Here is a 24,706-nt window from a genome sequence, read left to right as displayed (position 1 = left end):
AACAATACTTTCTCGAAGTAGGCAATCCAAAACGATTTCTTTCTGACAATTGACCTCAGTTTACTAGTAACGAGTTTAAAGAATTTTTAGCTGTGGGAGGAATTCGTCAAATATTAATATCCAACCATAATCCATCTTTTAACCCATGTGAAAGAATTATGAAGGAAATTGGGAAACAATGTCAAACTTACTGCCATGAGAACCATACAAGATGGGCGACAAAAGTTAAAGATTTGGGGCTTATTTTAAATGAGTTATCACATTTATCAACTGGACTACACCCTTGGAAATATTAGGTAAACCCTTTGTAGGTGAACCACTTATTAAATGTTTTACTTGGCAAGAACAACCTACTACTGATTACCAACTGAATCAAACGATAGTTGCTACAAACTTAGTTAAGAGAGCACAACAATGAGTAAGAGCACAACGAGAAGGCTATATAACCACAATTCAAGGTCAATGACCTAGTTTTAGTAAAACGACATCTTCATCTTCAGAGCTGTGCCCTAAAGAAAGAAATGCATAAATCTCATCATAAACTGAAAAATATTTCCAACCCACATTGCGTAACCAAAATGCACTGAGAGCTGCAATATGTAACTGTTTCTTTTTATGTAAACACTAAGTGCTATTGTGGTTTAGTATGTCAGGGAAGATTTTCCTTAAAGTTATGATTATTTCAGTTTAGCATTGCAAAGCTACACATAACAGATTCAGTTTAAGTTTTAACTAAACATAATAACCACTCACTCAAACATGTGAAGGATGTCAAATGAATGTGGATTGTGGCAAGAGTTAAATCTGTAACCTAATGAATAGTCTAAGTGGTGGCCCTGTCCATATCACGTCTCTCTTGGCTGTGACATTACTTTTTTTGTTAGTCTTTTGGTTTTAGGTATCATTTTTGTTATACTTTTTCACATCAAGCATTTTTTATTATCGTTTGGACACTCACTTGAGTAATTTCATCTCAGCCACGACCACATTTTCATTTATGTCGAAACAAATGAAGAAAGGTAGACCAATTTTTTCTTCCCATGATAGATGCAGAATTAAGTGAACATAATGAGAGGCACTCATGTCTTCGTACCATATTTGCTGATTAAATGACAAGTTTCAAAATATGCTGGCGTGGACTATGATATTCACTTTTCCTATTTCATCATTTAACATTTACTTAATACACAATGGCTGCTGGATCAAAATTTGTGTCAGCTTTTTACACACACACACACACACACACACACACACACACACACACACACACACTTGGTTGTCCCTTGTTCTGAATAAAACAATGCCACAAGGGTGAGAATAAAACAAGTGCGACTGACAACAGAAAACAGACAGAAAGGAAAAACGAAAAGAACAACGGAAGGGCAACAAACACTTAATGGACAAAACGTGACAAGAAAACCACAGAAACGCCAGAAACAGGTAGAAGAGGTTGAAATTGACCATGAAAATAAAAAGGAGAAGCCAGCCACACTGCAACACATTAAAACCTCCACCCTAACAGCACAAAGGACATGCAGTAAAACTTAGATCAAATGATGAAACCCACCCTCACGAATAAAACGTAAAACTAAATCAGCAAATGAGGTGTTGTCAGATAAAATTAATGGCAATGAGTCTGGTAACCAAAGATTTCATTGCAGGACAATCAAAGTAGGACAGTGCACCAGAATATGGGCCATTGTCAACCAGGTGCCTCACCGACACTGAGGTGGGCCTTCACAGTGCAGGAGGTAGACATGGGTCGCTCCAGAATGGCCAATGCAGAGCCAGCAGAACCACAGAGTCCCTGCAAGAGGCCCACATGGAGGACTGCCACACATTCGTAGTCTCCTTAATGGCACACAATTTGTCGTGCGTACTGAGACTATGCCATTCTGTCTCCCAAAGCCAAAAAACACTGCGGCGTAAAAATGAATGCAGGTCAGTTATTGGAATGCCAATCTCCAACAGCAGTTTTGTGTAGCCTGTTTGGTCAACCTGTCAGCAAGTTTGTTGTCTGGGATTCCGACGTGTCATGGGGTCCACACTAACACCACTGAACGACTGGATCGTTCCAGAGCACAGATAGCTCTTGGATGGTCTCTACCAAAGGATGACAAGGGTAGCACTGGTTGATAGCTTGTAGGCTGCTCAAGGAGTCAATACACAGAAGAAACAACTCCCCAGGGCATGAATGGATGTGCTCAAGAGCATGAGATATAGCCACCAAGCTCAGCAGTGACAACACTGCAGCCATTGGGCAAGGAATGCTGTCTTCCATGGGCATACATGAAGCTGGCATGATCATCAGCCATCAAGTTATTGGTGTAAACCACTTGATTTCATGGCCTCTGTACATACCAAGAATCGAGTCCTTAAGGCCATGTGAAAGGTCCAGGCGAAGCTGCGGCCTAGGTGTACTACATGGAGGTGTAAGTGAATGGATCTCAAGCATAGGTGGTAATGGCAAGGACTACAGTTCAGACAGAAGGGATCGGACGCAAACTGCAATTGTAAGCCCTGACCTGGGCCGCCACTGCAGGAGATGCACCACTGCGGGTGGGAAAAGGAGATGGTAATTCGGATGTGCAGGAGAACTACGAACCTGTGCAATGTAACTGGCCAGCAGTTGCGCAAGCCTGAACTGCAATGGAGGGACATTAGCCACCAGACTCGTCCTAAAAGCTCCCTCCGGTAATCAAAGTGGTGCACCGGGTTGAGTAAACGCAACGCTGAGGGCGCCATCGAACCATAAACCTGACTCCTACAGTCAAGGCCGGATTGAACGTGGGCTTTGTAGAGCTGCAGCAGCGTAGAGTGATCTGCATCCCAGTTGGTGTTGCTCAGGCAGCGGAGGGCACAGGGCACTGAGGTGCTGCCAGCACTTCCACTTAAGCTGACGACGGTGAGGAAGCCATGTCAATCGGGCATCCAGTTCTAAGAATTGATATGTCGCCACAACAGTGAGGGGATCGTCAGTAGAGTAGAGTTCTGGTTCCAGATGAACGATACGATGACAACAGAAGTGCATGACATACAACTTTGTGGCCGAAAACTGGAAGCCGTGGGCTAGAGCCCATGACTGCACCCTGTAGCTGGTTCGCTGTAGGTGATACTCGGCAACAACAGTACTTGTGGATCAGTATGAAAATCACAAGTCATCTGCATACAGAGCAATTTGAGAATATTGTACTAGCATATTGGCTTCTGTCTCGGGTTCTTCGGCCAGCGTTCATCTAATGATTTTTCTGTCGTTTCGCCAGCACGAGTGGCTGGCATTGTCAAAGCTTCGCCCTCCATTGCTGGTGGCTGGAGCAGAGCTCGCGGGTGCAGACTATATGTACCTGGCGCGTCAACGCCCGAGGGCTTCTCCGCAGTCATTTCCGGTGCGGTTCTCCTCTTGCTACCTGCGACGGTCATTTGCTGCAGTACGGGAAGCCAGGAGCCATTTACCTTAAGGCTTTCCTCTTTCTTGTTCAAACTGTTCGCATGTTTTTGTATTTTTACAGCTTCTCTGAAGAAGCGCGTGTGATAGTGCTTCTCTACAGCCAGAACTTCCGTGTTGGCGAATTTTATTACGTGGTCGGTCTCATTCAGTGCGTGCTCTGCCATGGCCGATTTCTCCACCTGCCCCAACCTGCAATGTCGCTTATGCTCTTTGATCCTGGTGTTAATGGATCGTCCAGTCATTCCGACATAAACTTTTCCGCATGTGCATGGTATACGGTATATTCCCCACATTGCAAGTGGGTCTCTTTTCTCCTTCGCCGATCTAAGACACTCTTTGATCTTCCTTGTCGGTTTGAAAATCGTCTTTACGCCATGTTTGCGCAATATACGGCCGATTATGTCTGTCACTCCGAGAATGTATGGCAGAAAGGCCGTACCCGACATTTCTTTTTCTGGTTCCTTACTTCGCCGAGTGTTTGGCTCTGTTACACTTCTAATATAATTTGTGGAGTACCCATTGCTTCTCAGGACAGTTTCCAGGTGTTCCATTTCTTGTTTGAGGTGTTGCGGCTCACATATTCGTCCTGCTCTCGTTACGAGCGTACTAATCATGCGTCTTTTCTGGCTCGGGTGGTGGTTTGACAGTTTGTGCAGGTATCGGTCCGTGTGTGTCGGTTTTCGATACATGCTGTATCCCAGGTTTTCGCCGTCCCTTGTGACCAGCACATCTAGAAATGGCATTTTCTTGTCCTTTTCTACTTCTATGGTAAATGTTATGTTGGCATGGAGGCTGTTCAAGTGTCTTAGGAAGTCACCGAGCTGTTCTTCACCATGGCTCCACACAACGAAAGTATCATTGACGTACATGTACCACACCTTAGGTTTGCAAGTCGCCGAGTCCAGTGCCTGTGCTTCTTCATGGAACAAGACTTTTTAAAAATTATGTTGTAATAGTCATAATTGATACAGTCTGCCAGTATTTGTAAGTGATCAACATATTTCTTTCCTATGTGCTAGTTTCCTGCTGGATTAATAAAAATTGCCCATTGACAAGAGTTTAATTTTCCTTTTTTATTACTTTTTTCCTACATATCTCTCTCTCTCTCTCTCTCTCTCTCTCTCTCTCTCTCTCTCTCTCTGTGTGTGTGTGTGTGTGTGTGTGTGTGTGTGTGTGTGTGTGTGTGTGTGTGTGTCGGGGGGGGGGGGGGGTGTCATGTGTGAATCCATCTGTATGTTTTATAAAGCCACCTGCCACTTCAAAAGAGCAGTGTAAGCACAAATAGTATTGAGCAGTGTAGTGACACTTTATTGCTGACAGAGTGTACAAATAATTTTTCTAAATACTGCATCAGTTTTCTTAATGTGCATCTCAATTTATTTCGTAAGCCTTAAGGTTATCATTGATGAGACCTATGGAACATAATGAATTAATATATGAATGAATGTGTTTTACACTGTACAACAGCGAATCTCTATGGTCAGTTGCCTTTCCTAATGCCATTATCAATTATCAGTTCAATACCACAATTGTTTAACTCTTTGTCATTGTGCATCGTATGGTTTGAGATACCGAAATATTTCTCCTCCTCTCTTCAGGAAATACAAAGGTACTAAGAGCTTTCACAGCAGTAAATTGACTAGAACTTCTGCTAGTTAACAGCAATATAAAAATATATTTCAAAACTCATACATCATAAACAAAACAAATATTCATGCAGGTATAAAAAGCAGTCAGTTTCAGTGACAGGAACAGGCAAATGACATGTACCTTACTGTTACACATTTTTCATTAATATTTACATAGAATACTTTCAAAACTGTCAGTGCATTTCCATTTCTTCCTAAATCTATTCAAAAAATGCCTTTCAATCTAACATAAGACCAACACATTTCAATTCATAGAGTTTTAATATAAAAAGACACATTCTGGTCCTCTATGACAATTTTAAGGGTAGAACTTCTTCGTACTGTCATTAGCATGGGACACCAATAGCTCACAGGGCTTAAATGGCTCCCCGTAGTGGGCTTGAAATTGTTCCATTTTCTGTACAAGATTCTTTGCTCCATAATGGTCAACCCATCTGAATGGTCCACCACTGAATGGAGGGAAACCTAGTCCAAACACTGCTCCAATGTCACCTTCCAACTGAAATATAAAAGGTTTCTTTAGTACACATCAGGGACATACAATATCTTCTGTCAATTTAATCTATTTCTAAGTAAACTTATATACTTTCAGGCTTCTATAAATATAAAATTTACTTAGGAAATTAAGACTTAAATTAATGACACACAAATTGACAAAAATGAGAACATCTTGGGCGTGAGAGCTACATGTTTGTCCGAGGTGGGGATGACCTTTTCAATTTCCCCTAATTCTGCTTCTCCACTGTGATTCTATTCCTGACACACACTTATTCCGAGGCCAATGTCCGATATATTACAAAAGATAAAAATTTTCATTTGGGGACAAGTAAGATAGTCATCACCTCCACATCTTCTAACATGCTGACTCCTCTTGCATTCTTAACCTAGTCCTCAAACAGCAGTAATTTGAAGCACCCAGGTCAGCGTGCAGAGATATATTGGAAATGAGTCACACCCAACTGACGCATCAGGTACTACACCCATGCTGCAACATTACTGATGGATGAACAAATAATACCTGATAAAAATGACATCAAAGCACCTCAACAACAAAAACTACCACGCAGTAGTGTAACAGCTACAGCTCCATTGTTAAGCAAGTGTATTTTTAATTTTTTTTTCCTTTTTTAAAATTACAATGAATATTACAGCAATATGTGTTGTTTTGTGGATCTGTAAGTTTTTAAAGGCGAGTCAGTTTTGATTATTTCAATATTTATGTATATCCAAGTTCACACAAATTTTTCAGTATCGGTACACAGCACGAAACAAGGATCTTTTCTCGCAAAATTAAGATAATGCTAATATGTGGTGAAACAATGCTCTGGTGGGTGGTTTGCAGGTTTAGATCACCTCAGAGTATGACCATGAGGTGCATTTGACCTGCGGTCGTCACTCGGTGGCACTGGCAGCAGTCCACATACGCAGAGGTGTGTTGGTGCATGTCAGTATACGGTGCAGCGAGTAAGTGTGCAGACGTCTTCAGACGTGCTAATGGTGACTGTGTGTTGAAAATGGCTCAAAGAACACATATTGATGACCTTATGAGAGGTAGAATACTAGGATGACTGGAGGCTGATCAAACACAGCCGGTCGCAGCACGGGCCCTTCATGTGGCACAAAGTATGATCTCAAGATTATGGCAATGATTCCAGCAGACAGGAAACTTGTCCAGGCGCTGCAGTATGGGACATCGACAGTGTACAACACTGCAAGAAGACCGATATCTCACCATCAGTGCCCGCAGATGGGCCACAACGTACTGCCGGTAGCCTTGCTCGGGACCTTACTGCAGCCACTGGAACAGTTGTCTCCAGACACACAGTCTACAGACGGCTGAACAGATATGGTTATTTCACCCGGAGATCTGCAAGGTGCATTTCACTGACCCCTGGTCACAGGAGAGCCTGTAAAGCCTGGTATCAAGAACACAGTACATAATCATTGGAACAGTGGTCCCAGGTTATGTTCACGGACGAGTCCAGGTATAGTCTGAGCAGTGATTCTCGCCGGGTTTTCACCTGGCGTAAACCAGGAACCAATTACCAACCCCTTAATGCCCTTGAAAGGGACCCATATGGAGGTCATGGTTTGATGGTGTGGGATGGGATTATGATTGGTGCACATACACCCCTGCATGTCTTTGACAGAAGAACTGTAACAGGTCAGGTGTATCGGGACATCATTTTGCACCAGTATGTCCGCCTTTTTCAGGGGTGCAGTGGGTCCCACCTTCCTCCTGATGGATGACAACATATGGCCCCACTGAGCTGCCATCGTTGAGGAGTACCTAGAAACAGAAGATATCAGGTGAATGGAGTGGCCTGCCTGTTCTCCAGACCTAAGCCCCATCGAGCACGTCTGGGATGCTCTCGGTCAACATATCACTGCACATCTTCAAATACATTACGACACTTCAGGAGCTCCGACAGGCACTGGTGCATGAATGGGAGATTATACCCCAGCAGCTGGTCGACCACTTGAACCAGAGTATGCCAACCCGTTGCGCGGCCTATGTACAGGTGCATGGTGATCATATCCCAGAATGATGTTGGGATACGTTCGTAGGAAACAGTGGCGTGTTTCGAGACAGTTTTCTCAACTTATCACCAATATTGTGGACTTGCAGATCTGTGTCGTGTGTGTTCCCTACATGCCTATGCTATTAGCACCAGTTTTGTGTAGTGCCACACTGTGTGGCACCTCATTCTGCAATTATCCTTAATTTATGAGCACGAGTATATGACAGTGCAGGTGGTGCATTGTCTAGCAGTTTTTTTGAGTGAGCTGATTTATTGTGTGGAGGAAGGAAGGTGGAAGGTCAAGGGAAGGAAAAAGTTTGACAAGTCTGATGGAAGAAAATGATAAGTAGTATAACATTTTTTTTTTGAATGATTTTCTATTGTCCTACAATGAAGAACTGTCCCTGTACCTGCTAACTCAGTGTAAGAGCTGTCACTTAAAGCAGTGGTAATAAATCTATGAAATTCTCTACCATGATTTGCCAATTACAGCACAACACACACGTCATTTCTTGACAACTGTCCCTTTAATTTATAAACTTACACTATATATGTTCTATCTGGTTGTACTAAATCATTGAGGGAAGAGCATCGCCACCTCAGGGCTGTACAGATTTATGTGCCATTTAACTTTCTCCCACACATTTACTTTCAAAGCAGCCAATCTTCAATCACTGAAATTTCTTCCTTTCTTGTGTCTAAAATATAAGTTCTCTCACTTCTTGAACATGTGGCACGACCCTTCGATAAATCACCATTTGACACCCATTGCTTGGAATAGGCTTCATTTAGGTCTTATTAGGCATTGAAGTCTTCCACTACAAGCATTCACAACATTCATGCACGTTTTCCAATTGCTCTACCCACATTCCACCAGGTCATTGCCTTGGTCTTTACTAATGTTTTTGGATCCAACAAAGAAGTTTCTTGGTGACTCTCCCACTCAACTGTCTGCCCACATCTCAGCTAAATCAATTTCAGAAACAACCATAATAATGTCTTCCATTCCAGTCTTTTTACTGATCCATTTGTTTGTTTTAATCTCTCTATTTGTAATTCCAAATGTGCAATTCACTAAACAATCATCAATTTTTTAATGTTTTTAACTATCAAATTCCATGTCTTACAGTTAGAAGACATAACTGGTGATTCACACTGACTGCAAACTTTTATTTTCAGACACATCCGAAGTGTAGTTTGGAAAATTCTATTTAGTGCACCAAATGCACTCCAGGCCATTTTTACATTCATTTATTGCTCCTTTGTCCAACTACTCATTGCCTTCAACTTCTTTCTGTTTTCACTCTTTAAAGATCTGAAAACTACTCTAGAACTGTTGAGGATAGTTTAGTTGGTGATGAGTTTGAAATTTTACGGCATTAGTGATCAGTTGTGTAACATTTAACTTCATGTTCCATATTTTTATCCATCTTATTTCTATCGATATTAAGCAGAAGCAGTCAGTTTAGTGTTTACTCATCCATAATGTGTCTGGATGTGCATGTGACTACAGGTTAATGTTCACACAGCTAGCATTTTCTGGCAGGTATATCGGCCACCAGGTGCAAGTCAAATTAGCTGACACCACTTCATTGACTTGCATGTTGACGGGGACGAAATGTTGATGAAGACAACACAACATCCAATTCTCAAGCACGAACCCGAGCCACCTCCATTGCATTCTGCCACACTGACCACTCGGCTGCGGAAGTGGGCATGTAACTACATACTGGATATTTACAGATTACTAAATAACCTAAGTTTAGGTGAGTAAGACCTCACCTTTTATATCACTCACACTGATAGGGAAAACACCCTATAATCTAACAACAAAAGTAAACCATCTATGTCTTCCACATTATGTAGGCTACTAGTTTTAGTTTAAATTTATCAGCTGGGGTTAGAAGTTGGGCATAGTACTCCAAGGAGCCATGAGCAGGTCATCTGTAGGTACGGAGAGGATTACATAAGTATAAGCCACAAAAATAAATTATAAACTTAACACTAGTTAACTGCAGTAGTGTTCCAGGTAAGATTTCAGAATTACTCCCACTCATTACCAGTAATAATGTACATGTAAAACTTGGATCAGATAGTTGGCTGAAAACAGAAATAAATGCCAGTGAAATATTAAATTATAAACGAACAGATACCGCAACAGACAAGACACCAATGATGGTTGTATATTTATTGCCATAAAAAGACCTGTAATGCTTATTAAGTTAAATACAAAGTAGAAATTCAGATAATCTGGTAGAAGATAACTCAATGGAAACTCATTGATCTTTCCATCTTCCTTCAGAGTGGAAATGCCAATACTAATACCGGGAAGTTTCTTGGAAGGACAGAAATTGCAAAAAAATGGCTTAGCCACATCCATGACAGTATTTGCTTTGCTTATCTGCACTTCAAGCAAGTAGCATGAAGTCCTACCTAACAGTCACACTCTGCAAACTACTGAGAGATGCTTGGCAGAGGGTACATCCCATTGTACCAGTTATTAGGGGTTTTTTCCTGTTCCATTCACACATGGATTTTCCTGTTCCATTCACATATGGAGCGCGGGAAGAAAGAATGATTGATTGCTTGCTTCTGTGCGTGCAGTAATTGTTCTACTCTTATTTTCACAACCCCTAAGTGAGTGATATGTAAAGGACTGCAGTATATTCCTAGAGTCACCATTAAACCAATACTTGAAACTTTGTTAATAGATGTAAACTATCCTGAGACAGCCTATCTTCAAGTGTCCTCCACTTCACTTCCTTCAACACCTCTGCCACATTCTCCCACAGATTAAACAAACCTTCAGCTATTCATGCTGCCCTTCTCTGTATATGTTCAATATGCCGTGTTAGTCCTATTTGGTACGCGTCCCACACACTTCCGCTATATTCTAGGATGGGTTGTATGAGTAATTTACAGGCAATCTCCTTTGTAGACTGATTGCACTTGCCCTGTATTCTATCAATTAACTGAAGTCTACCACCCACTTCACCCATGAATGAGCCTCTGTGATCATTCCATTTAATATCCCAACAGAGTGTTACACCCATGTATTTGTAAGATTTGGCCAATTCCAACAATGGCTCATTGATATTTTAGTCATAGGATATTGTGTTGTTTTTTTTTTTTTCATTTGGTGAAGTGCACAATTTTACATTTCTGAACGTCGAAGCAAGTTGCCAATCTTGGCACCACTTTGAAATCTTATCAAGCAGGGTCTGACTTAATATTTATGCAGCTTCTTTCAAATAGTATTTCATTATAGAGAACTGCATTATCTGCAAAATGCCTCATGTTACTACTAATATGGTCTGCCAGATCATTAATATACAACATTATCTTACGATGACTGTCCATCCAAGAAGATATGCTGTGCCCTCCCTACCAAACGTCATCAATCCAGTAACAAATTTCAATTGATACCCCATATGATCGAACTTTTGACGATAAGCACAGGAAATCAAAGAATTCTGCAGCTACCTGACTGCCTTGATGCAAAGCTTTCAGTATGTCATGTGAGGAAAAAGCAAGTTGGGTTTACATGATCAAAGTTTTCAGAATTAATGCTGGTTGGCAATAAAGTGGTCATTCTGTTCATGATACATCATTATGTTTGATCTCAGAATATGTTCTAAGATTGATGTCAGGGATATTGGACAATAGTTTTGTGGATCACTTCTATTACCCTCCTTGTAGACCAGTATGACCTGTGCTTTTTTTCAAGAACTGCAGAGTTTTTTGTTCAAGGAATCTACAATAGATTAGAGAGAGAAGAGCAGCTAACTCAAACGCAAATTCAGTATATAATCTCTCAGGGATTCCACTGAGGCCTGGAGCTCTGTTCAATTTAAACAATTTCAGCTGTTTCTCAACATCCCTGACACTAATACTTATTTCATTCATCTCTTCAGTGGTAAGATAATTAAATTGGGGCAAATCTCCTGGGCTTGCCTTTGCACAGGAACATTTGAAAATAGCGTTAAGAATTCTCCCTTCTAATAGCATTCCATATTGATTTGATTTTATTGCCAGAGTTGTTAATTTCTTCTCTAACACACATATTTCTTGATTTCCTTACAACTTTTCTCAGTATGTTACAACAATTTTTCTAGTGTAAAACAACTTCTGGATCTTTACTAGTTCTTGCTGTCTCATACAGTTAATTGGAAAAGGTTGTTGCAGCAGGATGGGTGGCAGCCTGAGATGGTAAAGCCCATTGCATGGGATACCATGTGCCAGACAGGATTTTACAAAGAAGATATGTAACTGGAGTTTTGGAAGGACAAAGCAGAGAATTGACAGAGATAGAATGAGCAGGTTTCATGGCTGGATGGTTGAGAGACAAATGGAGTAACTGAAAATTTGGAGGGGGAAAAAAATCACAATAAGAAAGTGAAGATTTACAGTTTAGGTGTTATAACAAAAATAAAAGGTAGCTGCTATAAAGAGGGCTGTGTAGGAAGTTCAGAAAATGTTGTATAGAAGTAGAAAGTGGCGGGCGCACTTGTAAGTAAGTAAGTTTGACAGCAAACTGATGTATGTGACAGTAAGAAATACAAGCGACTGTAAACACACACACACACACACACACACACACACAGTCTGCAAATAGTTAAGTTGGTTTGCATGATCTGATAGAGGACAATATGTTAAAAACTGCACTGGAATTAAATGTTCAAAAATGGGATGTTGCTGTGAGAGCAGGGAATTGTAGCACACCAGTATTTAGTGTGGTGCACCTCTACTGAATGGCGCACCTCTACAGAAGCAGGTGTTCAAATTTTCCAACAGAGGGTTGCCACTCTGTGTTTTGAAGGCACATACATAAGTCAGCTGTGCATTCTCAGGAGCTCAGTTCATCAGCACACCTTGTGATGGCAACATGTCTGATAGCCAAAATATTGTACCCATTGGCCATTATGAACTAGCAGTACACCTGTGGACTGCTTGATCAAATGTGAGATCTGTAAGTAAACTGTGTAATTGTTTTATTGAGCAACAAAATGAATGGAAGTTACATCAGTTTGTAGCAAGCTGACATATTTGTGAGCTCTCTCACAGCCATCAACCCTCCATAGATCATTTAATAACATCACATGGTATAATTAGTGGAATGGCATAGCAGGTCTACAGTTTCAAGAAAATACAAGGCAACCAGTGATTAATTCAACTACAATCTATCATCAGAATTTTTTTTTTTTTTATTTCACTTCGACACACTACATTTCTGAATGGCTTCCTGCTCAACTAGTCTTTGTATCTGATGTATTTTACTCTGCATCTCTCAAATCTATAACCAATTACAATACAAAAATGGTTTTTTTTTTCTGTGTTATTTGATGAAATGCATCAGATTTTATTTTTAGTTTCATTTGGTCCTTGCCAAGAATATTTTATTTTTAACACTGTAGCAAAAAATACGTTTGATACTTACCATGCAGGATACACATTAAGATACACACAGGCACAATTAAAAGACATTTACATAAAGCTAACAACCACAGCCATCATCAGCGAAAAAGAAACACACACTATTCATACACACAAGCAAGCATGTCTCATGCACACATGACTGCCAATTCCAGCATCTCGGGCCAGAATGCTGACATTTCAGCCCAAGATGCTGGAGTTTCCAGTCATGCGTGCAAGAGGTGTGCTTGCTTGTGTGTATGAATGGTGTTTTTTTCTCTTTTGCTGTCGAAGGCTGTGGATGAAAGCTTTATGTAAGTAATTGTGCTTGTCTGCAACTTAACACATCTTCATTATGGTAAGTAGTAATTTATCTTTTCCTACATTGTTGATATTCTTACCTGGAGTTTCCATTGTTCTATATTCTTTTTACTTTCTTTGGAAAGACTGTGTCAAGCACAAAACTTGTTATCTGAAAATTCTACTTATTTCTGGTATCATAACAAACATTTTCTACTGAAAAATGTTTCTTTAGTTTTTGTCCTACTTCACCATTAAAAGTGCTTAGCGTAGTCTTATAGTGTGGTTTGCTATTAATTATTTTTGAAACAAGCCCTGCTGCTCTATCCAAGGTTTCCTGAACATCTAGTATTTATTGTAATTCCCTTGTTCACAATGAAGTTTATCCCAAAATTTCCTCATTGTCCTGTTACTCTGTAATACAATACATGATCAATTTTAATTCATGTTTTTCTTTCCCCACTCCAATACTGATAATCTTACAAGCTACTTGATCTTATATAACTCCTCTTCCAATTCTATTAGCTTGCCTTCATATATTCTTCCAGTAGTTAATTAATCCCTATAATAAGTGTGAGCAATTGGTCTCCCAAGGCGTGTGTTGTTATATATTCAAACAAATTTAATCTAGTAAGGTACGGGAGCCTTTCAAAATCAGATGATCATAGTCTCATCCATAAAACATCAAGTCGAGATGGTTTATGGATGAACTCACCATGCTTTATGCAGTGTAAGTTTGTGAGAAACCTACCCACATTTGTTCCCATTCAAGCGATGCATTAACATTTTAAGTACTATCAGCTGCATGGCATGAAATGTCTGGATTGGACATTCGTATCTAACACAATTGGTTATCTTAATCATCAAATGCAAGCAATTAAAGCTCCTCCCTCCTCAGCCTAGTTCTTAGTTGACACCTTTTACTATGCTAAATCCATCTAACAAATAAAAAGAAAGTATTTAAAAATGCAGCTTATCATCTTTTCATGGTTATCTGTTGAAGCAATGTTCACTTCTGAATGACAAATTGTAAGTCTGTTTTCACTGTCAATCAAGATTCATATTGCAATTGTCCTTTGCAGTCTAGTACATGCTTCCTTGCGCAGTTTAAGTGGACCCAAGTCTCATTCAGATCCCTATCGACCAACTGCAATTCCCTTTCCTGACTATTCCCATTTTTTCTCAGAAATCTACACCTAGCTGCTACAATATGTGCTACTTCCATGTGAGCATCTTTCACTGTTGTATCCTTTGTAACTGAATATAATACTTAAAGTTCTGCCTTTCATATTTTATCCTCTTGTGAAGCCAGTTGTAATGTTCAAGGTATCTGTCACCTCTTAGTGTGTGGGCATACTCTCCATGAACGTAGAATTCTGAAACCTTATAGTGAACAATGCTCTTCTATAAAAGGTCCCAGTCACTTGGCAGGCTTTCTTCCATTCACATGAGAATTAACTGTGTATAGCTTTTTGAATGGTTCTACTTATTTTCAGTTAGAAAATTACAGAAGGTGGATATTTAATAGAAATTAAATAGAAACTTACAGGATTGGCTAAGATGTTTTCTTGCAAACAGAGAACTGCTTCATTCACAAATCTTGACACCATTCGCAACTGCTGGTCTTCAGTTTCTGTGGAACCTTTGGGTTCAAGTTTGTATCTTTGGATAATGTTTTTCGCTTCTTCATTCATATCCCTATCCTTTCGCCCTGGTTCATAAATGTAGCATCCTTTCCCAGACTTGCGGCCTGCAAATGATGGAAGCACATTTCTTCAAAACCTTTAAAAAATGTACTACAAACTTTTATATTTTGCATTTGTCATTAGCGCCTAACAGTAATTAATGTAAAAGAATATCACAGAATGAAATGTTAATGAACAAAATGTTATTCAAGAGGAAACTATAACTTCATTACAGTAAGTACACTTGTTCACATTCACAAAGTTAGATGGTGTAAACTATTCTTCCTATACAATGTCAAGCTATAAATTAGGAAAGGAAAAATAAAACTAACACACACTTTTGCAATAGACTTGGGGACTGCTATAGGAAAAGTGCAAAATCTGAAACAACTACAAAAATTAAGAGCCTCCAGAAAAAGATTCTTGCCATAACTTCGTAAAATAACTAGATCACCAGCTAATGTGGTATGAATAGCAAATGAGAGAAAGTTACTAGAGTAATTCAGACATATGATTAAGGATTGTAACAAAGTCTTATGGACCAGAAATTCTCAAGTTTATGAAAAACTTCAATTCATGCCTTCAGCCTTACAATTTTAGAAGGGGAAAGTAAGCTGAAGGCATGAACGGAAGTTTGTGTTACCTATACTGCTACAGTGGTGTAATGGCTATCACATGTGCCTAGGCAAGTTCCTCTCAGTCATAGTACAGAATTTAATTCATTTCTTCAGCTTCTGTCAGCATAGATACACAATATTATTACTGGAAGCTGGTTTCCTTTTTAAAACTCTTTAGTTTTTATTACTTGTTACCCTTATGGAGCAGGCCTTTCCACAGCCTCTTTTAGACAGTCCAACAGAACTGTAGGTGCTGCAGGTCTGCTGTTATTTCAGATAGAAATTCTGCTGCCTGAGTCAGTCCCATAACTCACCACACTGCCAATTTAGATAGTGTTAAGGAATTTACAAAAATCCTGAGAAATTAACATTCCTTATGTTATCAGCCTATTCATGTCCCAAAAATAAGTTACTGATAATACTATAAATGATCTCTTTGTCAAAGTGGTTGGTTGGTCGCTTGTCTTAAAGGAGGGGGGAAAGGGACCAAACTGCGAGTTCACCGGTCCTTGTTCCTTGTAAAATAATTACAAAAGAGAAATAAGGAAAGAAAGGAGAAAAGAAAGGAGAAGTACAGTTCAAGAACAGGAGAATGGAAGAACCAGAAGAATGAAAGGAGGACAACCAACACTACTATGGACAAAACAGGAAAAAAAACACAGAGAGAAGCAAGAATCAGGTAGAAGGAATAAAAACAAGAGAGCAGATGACGCTGGATGGCTGACCACGAGAATAAAAAGGAAACGCCAGCCACTCAGTGACACATTAAACTGTTCAGCCTAAAGGCACTAGAGTGGAGAACACAAAGGGACAAAGGACGTGCGCGAAAACTTATACAGGGTGCTACAAAAAGGTACGGCCAAACTTTCAGGAAACATTCCTCATACACAAAGAAAGAAAATATGTTATGTGGACATGTGTCCGGAAACGCTTACTTTCCATGTTAGAGCTCATTTTATTACTTCTCTTCAAATCACATTAATCATGGAATGGAAACACACAGCAACAGAACATACCAGCGTGACTTCAAACACTTTGTTACAGGAAATGTTCAAAATGTCATCCGTTAGCGAGGATACATGCATCCACCCTCCGTCGCATGGAATCCCTGATGCGCTGATGCAGCCCTGGAGAATGGCGTATTGTATCACAGGCGTCCACAGTACGAGCACGAAGAGTAGACAAGAGCTACGTAGACAAGAGCTTTCAAATGCCCCCATAAATGAAAGTCAAGAGGGTTGAGGTCAGGAGAGCGTGGAGGGCATGGAATTGGTCCGCCTCTACCAATCCGTCGGTCACCGAATCTGTTGTTGAGAAGCGTACGAACACTTTGACTGAAATGTGCAGGAGCTCCATCTTGCATGAACCACATGTGTCGTACTTGCGAAGGCACATGTTCTAGCAGCACAGGTAGAGTATCCCGTATGAAATCATGGCGGTGAACCGAGGAAGTACGGTACATTGTGATGAAACTAAAATGCGCTCTAACATGGAAATTAAGCATTTCCGGACACATGTCCACATAACATCTTTTCTTTATTTGTGTCTGAGGAATATTTCCTGAACGTTTGGTCGTACCTTTTTGTAACACCCTGTATAGAATGATAAAAATCCACCATCACGTATAAAACATAAAACTAAAAAGCCGATGAGGCGTTGTCAGCTAAAATTAATGGCAAAGAGTCTGGTAACTGAAGAGTCCATCGCAGGCAGCCAAAGGAGGACAGCTCACCAAGATAAGCAGCGCACCAACACTGAGTTGGATCATCATGGCGCAGGAGGTAGCCGTTTGTCGCCCAAGCATGCCCAATGCGGAGGTGACAGAGAACCACAGAGTCCCTGCGAGAGGCCTGCGTGGAGGTCTTCCACATGTTCACAGTGTACTTAAAGGCAGGCAGCCTGTTGTGTTTACTGAGGTTATGCCATTCCTCCTCCCAAAGCCGAAAAACCTTGAGGCATAGTACTGAACACAAGTCAGCTGCCGTGAAGCCGATCTCCATAAGCAGTTTCCGCATAGCCTGTTGGCAAGTTCGTTGCCTGGGATTCTGATGTGACCTGGGGTCCACACAATCACCACTGAACAACTGGACCGTTCCAGGGCATAGGTAAGTCCTGGATGGTCACTAAAAAAGAATGATGACGGAAGCACTGGTAGACAGCTTGTAGGATGCTCAAGGAGTCAGTACACAGAACATACAACTCCCCAGGGCATGAATGGATGTGCTCAAGAGCACGAAATATAGCCACCAGCTTGTCAGTGAAAAAACTTCAGCCATTGGGCAAGGAATGCTGTTCAGTATGTCCTCCATGGAGATATGTGAAGCCGACATGATCATCAGCCATCGAGCCATCGGTGTAAAACCACTTCATGGCCTCAGCACGTCAGAAATTGAGAGGAAGTGGCAGCGGAGAGCCGCGGGGTTAACTGAATCCTTAGGGCCATGTGAAAGGTCCAAGCAAAGCCGTGGCCTAGATAAGGACCATGGAGGTGTACGAGAATGGACCTCGAGTACAGGTGATAAAGACAAGGACTCCAGTTTGGCAAGAAGGGATCAGACACAAACTGCAACTGGAACCACTGACTTGGGCCACCGATGCCGGAGATGAACTGCTGTGGGTGGTAAAAGGAGACAGTAATTTGGATGCGCAGGAGAACTACAAACGTATGCAACATAACTGGCCAGCAGTTGTGCACACCTAACCTACAATGGAGGGACTCCAGGCTCCACCGGGAAGCTCGTCACTGGACTCATCCTAAAACCTCCTGCCACTAGGCAAACACCACAGTGGTGCACTGGGTCGAGTAAATTTAATGCCACCGAACCACAAACTAGGCTCCCATAGTCCAGGTGGGACTGAACAAGGGCTCTATAGGGCTGCAGCGGTGTAGAATGATCTGCATCCCGGTTGGTGTTGCTCAGGCAGTGGAAGGCACTGAGGTGCTCCCAGCACTTCTGCTTAAGCTGTCACAGCTGAGGAACCCAAGTCGATTGGGTGTTGAAAACTGGTCCTAAGAATCGATATGTCTCCACTACAATGAGCAGATCATCAGTAAGGTAAAGTTCTGGTTCCAGATGAACAGTATGATGCTGACAGAAGTGTAGAACACACAACTTTGCGCCCGGAAAATGGAAACCTTGGGCTAGTGCCCATGTCTGCGCCTTGTGGATGGCGCTTTGTAGGTGCCGCTCAGTAACACAAGTACTGGTGTAGCAGTACGAAATGCAGAAGTCGTCAGCATACAGAGAAGGTGAGATGGACGGCCCTACAGCTGCTCAGTTGATGCTAGACCATTAATAGCAACTAAAAATAGAGAGACACTCAATACAGAGTGCTGTGAGAACCCATTCTCCTGGATATGGTGGGAGCTATGGGAGGCACCAACTTGGACATGGGAAGTACGAAGCAACAGGAAATTTTGGATAAAAATCAGGAGCAGACCTTGGAGATCCTACTTGTATAATGTGGCAAGGATATGATATCGCCGGGTTGTGTCCTATGCTTTTTGTAAATCAAAAAAGATGGCAACCATGTGTTTGCATCTGGAAAAAGCTGTTCGGATAGCAGACTTGAGGGACACAACATTATCAGTGGTAGAGCAACCCTGGCAGAAGCTGCCCTGACATGGAGCCAGTAGGCCACCCAACCCAACTGCCGACACACCATACATTCCAGCAGCTTACAAAGAAAGTTGGTGCAGCTGATGGGCCAATTGCTATCCACATCAAGCAGGTTTTTACCAGTTCTGAGCACCGAAATGATGGTGCTCTCCCTGCATTGCGATGGAAAGACGCCATCGCAGCAGATCTGGTTGGAGGTGACAAGGAAATGCCACTTGTAGTCAGATGAGAGATGTTTAATCAACTGACTGTGGATCCGATCTGGCCTAGGAGCAGTGTCAGGATTATGTGCAAGGGCATTGAGGAGCTCCCACTCTGTAAATGGGGCGTTATTGGATCCACTGTGGTGGGGAATGAGAGGACTTCCCTTCCAGTTGCTGTTCGAGAGCGCGAAAGGCTGGTGTAGACGCTTGAGCACAGTGCTCAGCGAAGTGCTCAGCAATCGTGATAGCATCGGTAGATAACATACCATTTATGTTAACACCTGTTGGGGTATGGTACCCAAAAACACGTTTGGTCCTCGCCCAGACTTAGGAAGGTGAGGTATGGCACCCAATGGTCAAGACTTATCTCTACCAACAGTCTTGCTTCCGTTGTTTGATAAGTTGGCGAATGTGGACACGGAGCTGTTTAAAGGCTATGGTGCTCCAGGGAAGGGTGCCACTTATGCTGCAGTAGAGTTTGCCGACGCTCCTTAATTGCTTCAGTGACTTCTGGCGACCACTAAGGGACTGCCTTTTCCCAGGAGCACCCTAAAGAGCAAGTGATCACATTTTCTGTCCCAGAAACAATTGTTGTTGTCACCTGCTCAACTATCACATCGATGTTACTGTGTTGGGGAGATTCAATGGTGACAGCAGAGGTAGAAGTTTCCCAGTCCGTCTTGTTTAAACTCCATTTGGGCAGGTGTCCATGGGCCTGACACTGGAGCAGTGACAGCAAGATGGGGAAGGGGTCACTACCACACAGGTCATCATGTGCTCTCCAGTGGATAAATGGGAGAAGTCCTGGGCTGCAAATTGATAAATCAATGGCCGAGTAACTACCATGAGCCACACTGAAAAATGTGGCAGCCCAAGTATTTAGGAGACTGAGAAATGTAAATTTTCATCATCTTTGCCTCAGTCAGTAAGCACGGTACTACCCCACAAGAGGCTTTGGGTGTTAAAATCTCCCTTAAGTAAGGAAGGTTTAGTGAGTTGATTGATCAGTGCAGCTAATACACTCAGGGGTACTGCACCATCTGGAGGAAGACAGTTATTTCCTGTGTCGTCCTTACTTTGACAGCCACAGCTTTAAGAGGGGGTTTGAAGGGGCACAGTTTCACTACATACTAAGTTTAGAACATGAACACAAACTCCACCTGACACACTACTATAGTGGCTACGGTTCCTGTAATATCCCTTATAGCCACGGAGGGCAGAGGTCCATATTGCTGGGAACCAGGTTTCCTGGAGAGCAATGCAGAAAGCAGGTGTAAAGCTTAACAGTTGCCGTAGCTCAGCTAGGTGGTGAACAAAACCGCCACAATTCCATTGAAGGATGACGTCATAGTGAGACTGGGAAGGAATGGAACATTCAATGAGGCAGTTTACTCCTCAGAGTCACCTGCTGCCTCAGACTTATTACCTGAGCAGACTATATCCATTATGTCTGAGGATGTGGCGAAATCTAAGTCCTCAGCTGACGCATCACCCCCAGACACAGAGCTTGTAGGTAGCAGTGATGTGGGTGCCACCGCAATTCCCTTGGTCTTGGGGATCATCTTTTTGGATTTTTCTCACTGCTCCTTGGGTTTCCCTGTCTGGGAGGACTTCACTGATTCAGTCTCCGGGACTGAGGAGGGGTGTGAAGCCCTACGACCAGCTGCTTTTGTGCTCTTCAGCGACTGGTGGGTGTCATCTTTTCCACTAGCAGAAACCTGGGAATGGAGTGACACAAGGGACCCCTTACTAGCGAGAGGAGCCGAAGAAGACTCCCACTTCTCCAGGACAGAAGTGGGGACTGATATCCCCAATGGTTGGGAGGGTGTTGCTCCCGAAGTAGGTGGTCCAGGAGCAACAGGGAGGGAAGTGTCTCCCACCCGCAAGGAGGCAGGTGTAGTCTCCGACTCTGAGAGGCGACTGGGGTTGGAGGAGCTGATGGGGCTAAAACAGTTGTAGCAGTGGTTTAAGGCAATGTCATATGTACAGGATGTAGGCATTCAAATTTCCTCTTAGCCTCAGCATAGGTCAGTTGGTCCAGGGTCTTTTACTCCATCATTTTCCTTTCTTTCTGGAGAATCCTGTAGTCAGGCGAGCAAGGTGAATAGTGATCTCCGCAGTTGACACAGATGGGAGGCAGGGAACATTGAGTATTGGGATGTGATGGGTGTCCACAATCTCGATATGTGACACTGGAAGTACAGAGGGAAGACATACGCCAAACTTCCATCATTTAAAGCACCACATTGGGGGAGGGATATAGGGCCTTACATCACAGAGGTAGACCATCACTTTGACCTTCTCGAGTAATGTATCAGCCCTGAAGCAGACCAAGATGATGGCACCAGTGGCAACCTGATTATCTCTCGGATCCCAGTGGACACGCTGAATGAAATGAACACCTCACCACTCTAAATTAGTGTGCAGCTCATCGTCAGACAGAAAAAAAGGTTCACTATGAAATATGATACCCTGAACCATATTTAGCTCTTATGGGGCATGATGGTTACAGAAAGATCCCAAGGTTTTCACAAGCGAGTAACACCTGTGACTGGGCAGAGGATGCTATTTTGATCAAGACTGACCCAGATTTCATTTTGGACAAGCTTTCCAGCTCCCCAAACTTGTCCTCTGAATGCTCAACAGGAAACTGAGGCTTAATCATGATGAAAGATTCCCCATCAGCTCTCAAACATACAAAGTACCGGGGCGAATAACGACCGCTGCCGTCCTTAGTCTGACGTTCCTCCCATGATGTGTCCAGAGAGGGGAATGATTTGAGGTCATACTACTGTGCGTTGAATAGAGCCCACGAATGCTTTGAGACTGCTGGTGTTTGACCACCAGCAAGAGATGATGTACTACGCTTCACCATGTGTCATCTGCCCTGATGCCACCCACTCCAACCAGGGGCCTCCCCACGGGCGACACCCAGCCGCAGCAAAGGCCATTGCCCAGAGTCCCAATGCTCCAGAGTGATGGGCATCTACTCCTCGGCGTACATGGGGAGTAACAGCACAAGCATCAGCACAGCGATCCCTGTGTGATATGGGGCTACAACCAACAGGGTACATGGCAACCCCACCAAAACGGACTGGCTACTGTGCTGGATATCAGGTGCAACCAAGGAAACAAGTCCATTATCATCACCAGTGTAGAAAACGACACTGCACAGTTCATGGAAAAAATATGCACCCAGGAGGGTGACCTCGTCCAACAGTTGGAGAATGTGCAGAAGTGCAGATCCACGCCAACAAAGCATGTGTAATAGGTCTCAGCACAGGATTGACACAATGCACCATGTAATGCGCCCTTCCCCAACTGGCTTGCTCTTCGGGTAAATTTTGAAAAATGGAAGTTAATCCCTACAGGGGGCCATCACAAAGGCCAAAACGTGAGACTCCTTTTAGTCGCCTCTTACAACACACAGGAACACCTCAGGCCTAACCTAACCCCTGGACCTGCAAGGGGGTGTCAAAGTGGCCATACATGAAAATTTTGCATGCTAATAATTACTTTGTTGCTTATTCTTTGAGTTGCACCATTCATCTGGTCCAATTTATCACATACTATCTGATTACTGTAAACTACTGCTTTCTACATTTTCTCTAGTTTCCTATTCCTTATGGTCCACTATTAATTCACTGCCAGTTTTATTTATGAAATCTTTCACCCATCCCCTTACCTTGAAATTATATTGTATTGACTTATTTTTCTCTCATCCTAAGTTCAGGGTGTGTATGCAGACAAGAAAACTTCCCAGATTTTCCCTGCATTTACAGGTTAAAAATACACTTCTTCCCAGGTGAAAATACACTTTATCTGTGGTAAGTGACAAGATTTTTTTTCCCCCTCAAAACAATAAAACTTACCAATCATTTGAAAGGTTAACATCTTATACATCAGCATAGAACTTACCGGCACTTTAGAAAACGAACCCCAAGTAGGGAGGGGGTGAAAAAAAATAAAAAAATGGAAAAATCTTTGATGTACAATAACATGTACACTGCATATTTTCATATTATGATACTGCATATTTTCATATTACAAAATTATATATTTGAATTCCACCATACACAGCACGTTAGTTTCTGAAGCATTGAAATCAATATAGGGATGCACTTTCAGAAGCCAATCATAGTTCACATCACATGATTTCACCAGCCGATGACAGCAGATATTCAGAGCACATAACCTATGATGTAGCCAGCCAATAGCAACATCGCTGTTAAGTAGAACAAACACACAAATTGGGAAAGTTGATGGATTAAATATATATGCATAGTATAGCTACAAGAAAATCTATGCTTTCACTTTTCAGATCATCAGTCAAATGTTCCAGTCAAATTTTAAACTATGACATAAGTGTCTGGTCTTCTGGGCTCAAAATTACTGTGTGTGTCTGGCCCTCAGAGGGTTAAGCTATAACTAATAATCGTACACACTGTCATTTAATAAATTCAAATCATGTTCACACACACAACAATTTATCTTGTGTAAAATGAAATTTACTTTGAAAGTAACACTTTTCAAACCAGTATTTGCAATATTTTCTCACAAATGTTAGAATTCATTTCAGAAGTTGTCAGAGAGCACCAGAAAACACGCATCACTGTGTGGGCAGCTATGATGATGTAGGAAGCCCCTATGTTCTTATGTATATAGCATTAAGAAATCTTACATTGTATCATAAATGAAAAAGGATATCAGAGGATGCTCAAAGAGCATCGGAATTTCGTAAACCATACAAAAATGCGTAATTTGCCTTAAAGTGCACATTCATATGTCCAGATACACAAAGTAGTAGGCCCCAACCTGACATTAAGCTTTTCAGTGTGGTTTTCGGAATACAAATTTACTTGGAGTAACAGTACTGCACTATCTCATGTTTGGTTCTTTGTTACAGTGTAATAGCATATCTACCAGAAGACGAAAATGTGCACTTGAAATTCAGCAAACAGTTGACACTAGCCAACAATGTTTCAAATAAACTGACTATCTTTGCAGAAAAGGTTAATGAAAGTCAAATTTCTTTTGCAAATTGACAAAAGTCACTTCATTGTTCTGCATGGCAATTAATGCCTGACTGCCAAAAACCTAGAAATAAAATGAAATTGGAAAAGTGATACTAACAACACATTTTAGCCTTTCATAATTATGTGAATGTATTTTAATTCACTTGATAGTTCCCAGCCAGAGAAATCTGTGTTGTTTTCATTTGGCATGAAAAATGTCAATGAAGAGGAAAAC

The 24,706-nt window shown here is 41.8% G+C and overlaps 1 protein-coding gene across 1 annotated transcript in view; it reads right to left on the bottom strand.

Annotated features, from left to right (window-relative positions):
* Nucleotides 1-5,103: 5,103 nt before the first annotated feature.
* LOC126272299 (trifunctional enzyme subunit alpha, mitochondrial) overlaps nucleotides 5,104-24,706 on the bottom strand; it is a 153,892-nt gene continuing 134,289 nt past the window's right edge. The window contains exons 11-12 of the mRNA XM_049975064.1: nucleotides 14,879-15,081; nucleotides 5,104-5,596 (exon numbers count right to left, since the gene is read on the bottom strand). Of these exons, the coding sequence (XP_049831021.1) occupies nucleotides 5,396-5,596; nucleotides 14,879-15,081 (404 nt within the window). The 3' untranslated portion in view covers nucleotides 5,104-5,395. The remainder of the gene's footprint in view (nucleotides 5,597-14,878; nucleotides 15,082-24,706) is intronic.

The sequence above is a fragment of the Schistocerca gregaria genome, chromosome 5 (assembly GCF_023897955.1).
Source record: "Schistocerca gregaria isolate iqSchGreg1 chromosome 5, iqSchGreg1.2, whole genome shotgun sequence".
Lineage (NCBI taxonomy): Eukaryota > Metazoa > Arthropoda > Insecta > Orthoptera > Acrididae > Schistocerca > Schistocerca gregaria.
Note: the sequence above shows the minus strand (reverse complement) of the source record. Positions and strands in the feature narration are given on the sequence as shown.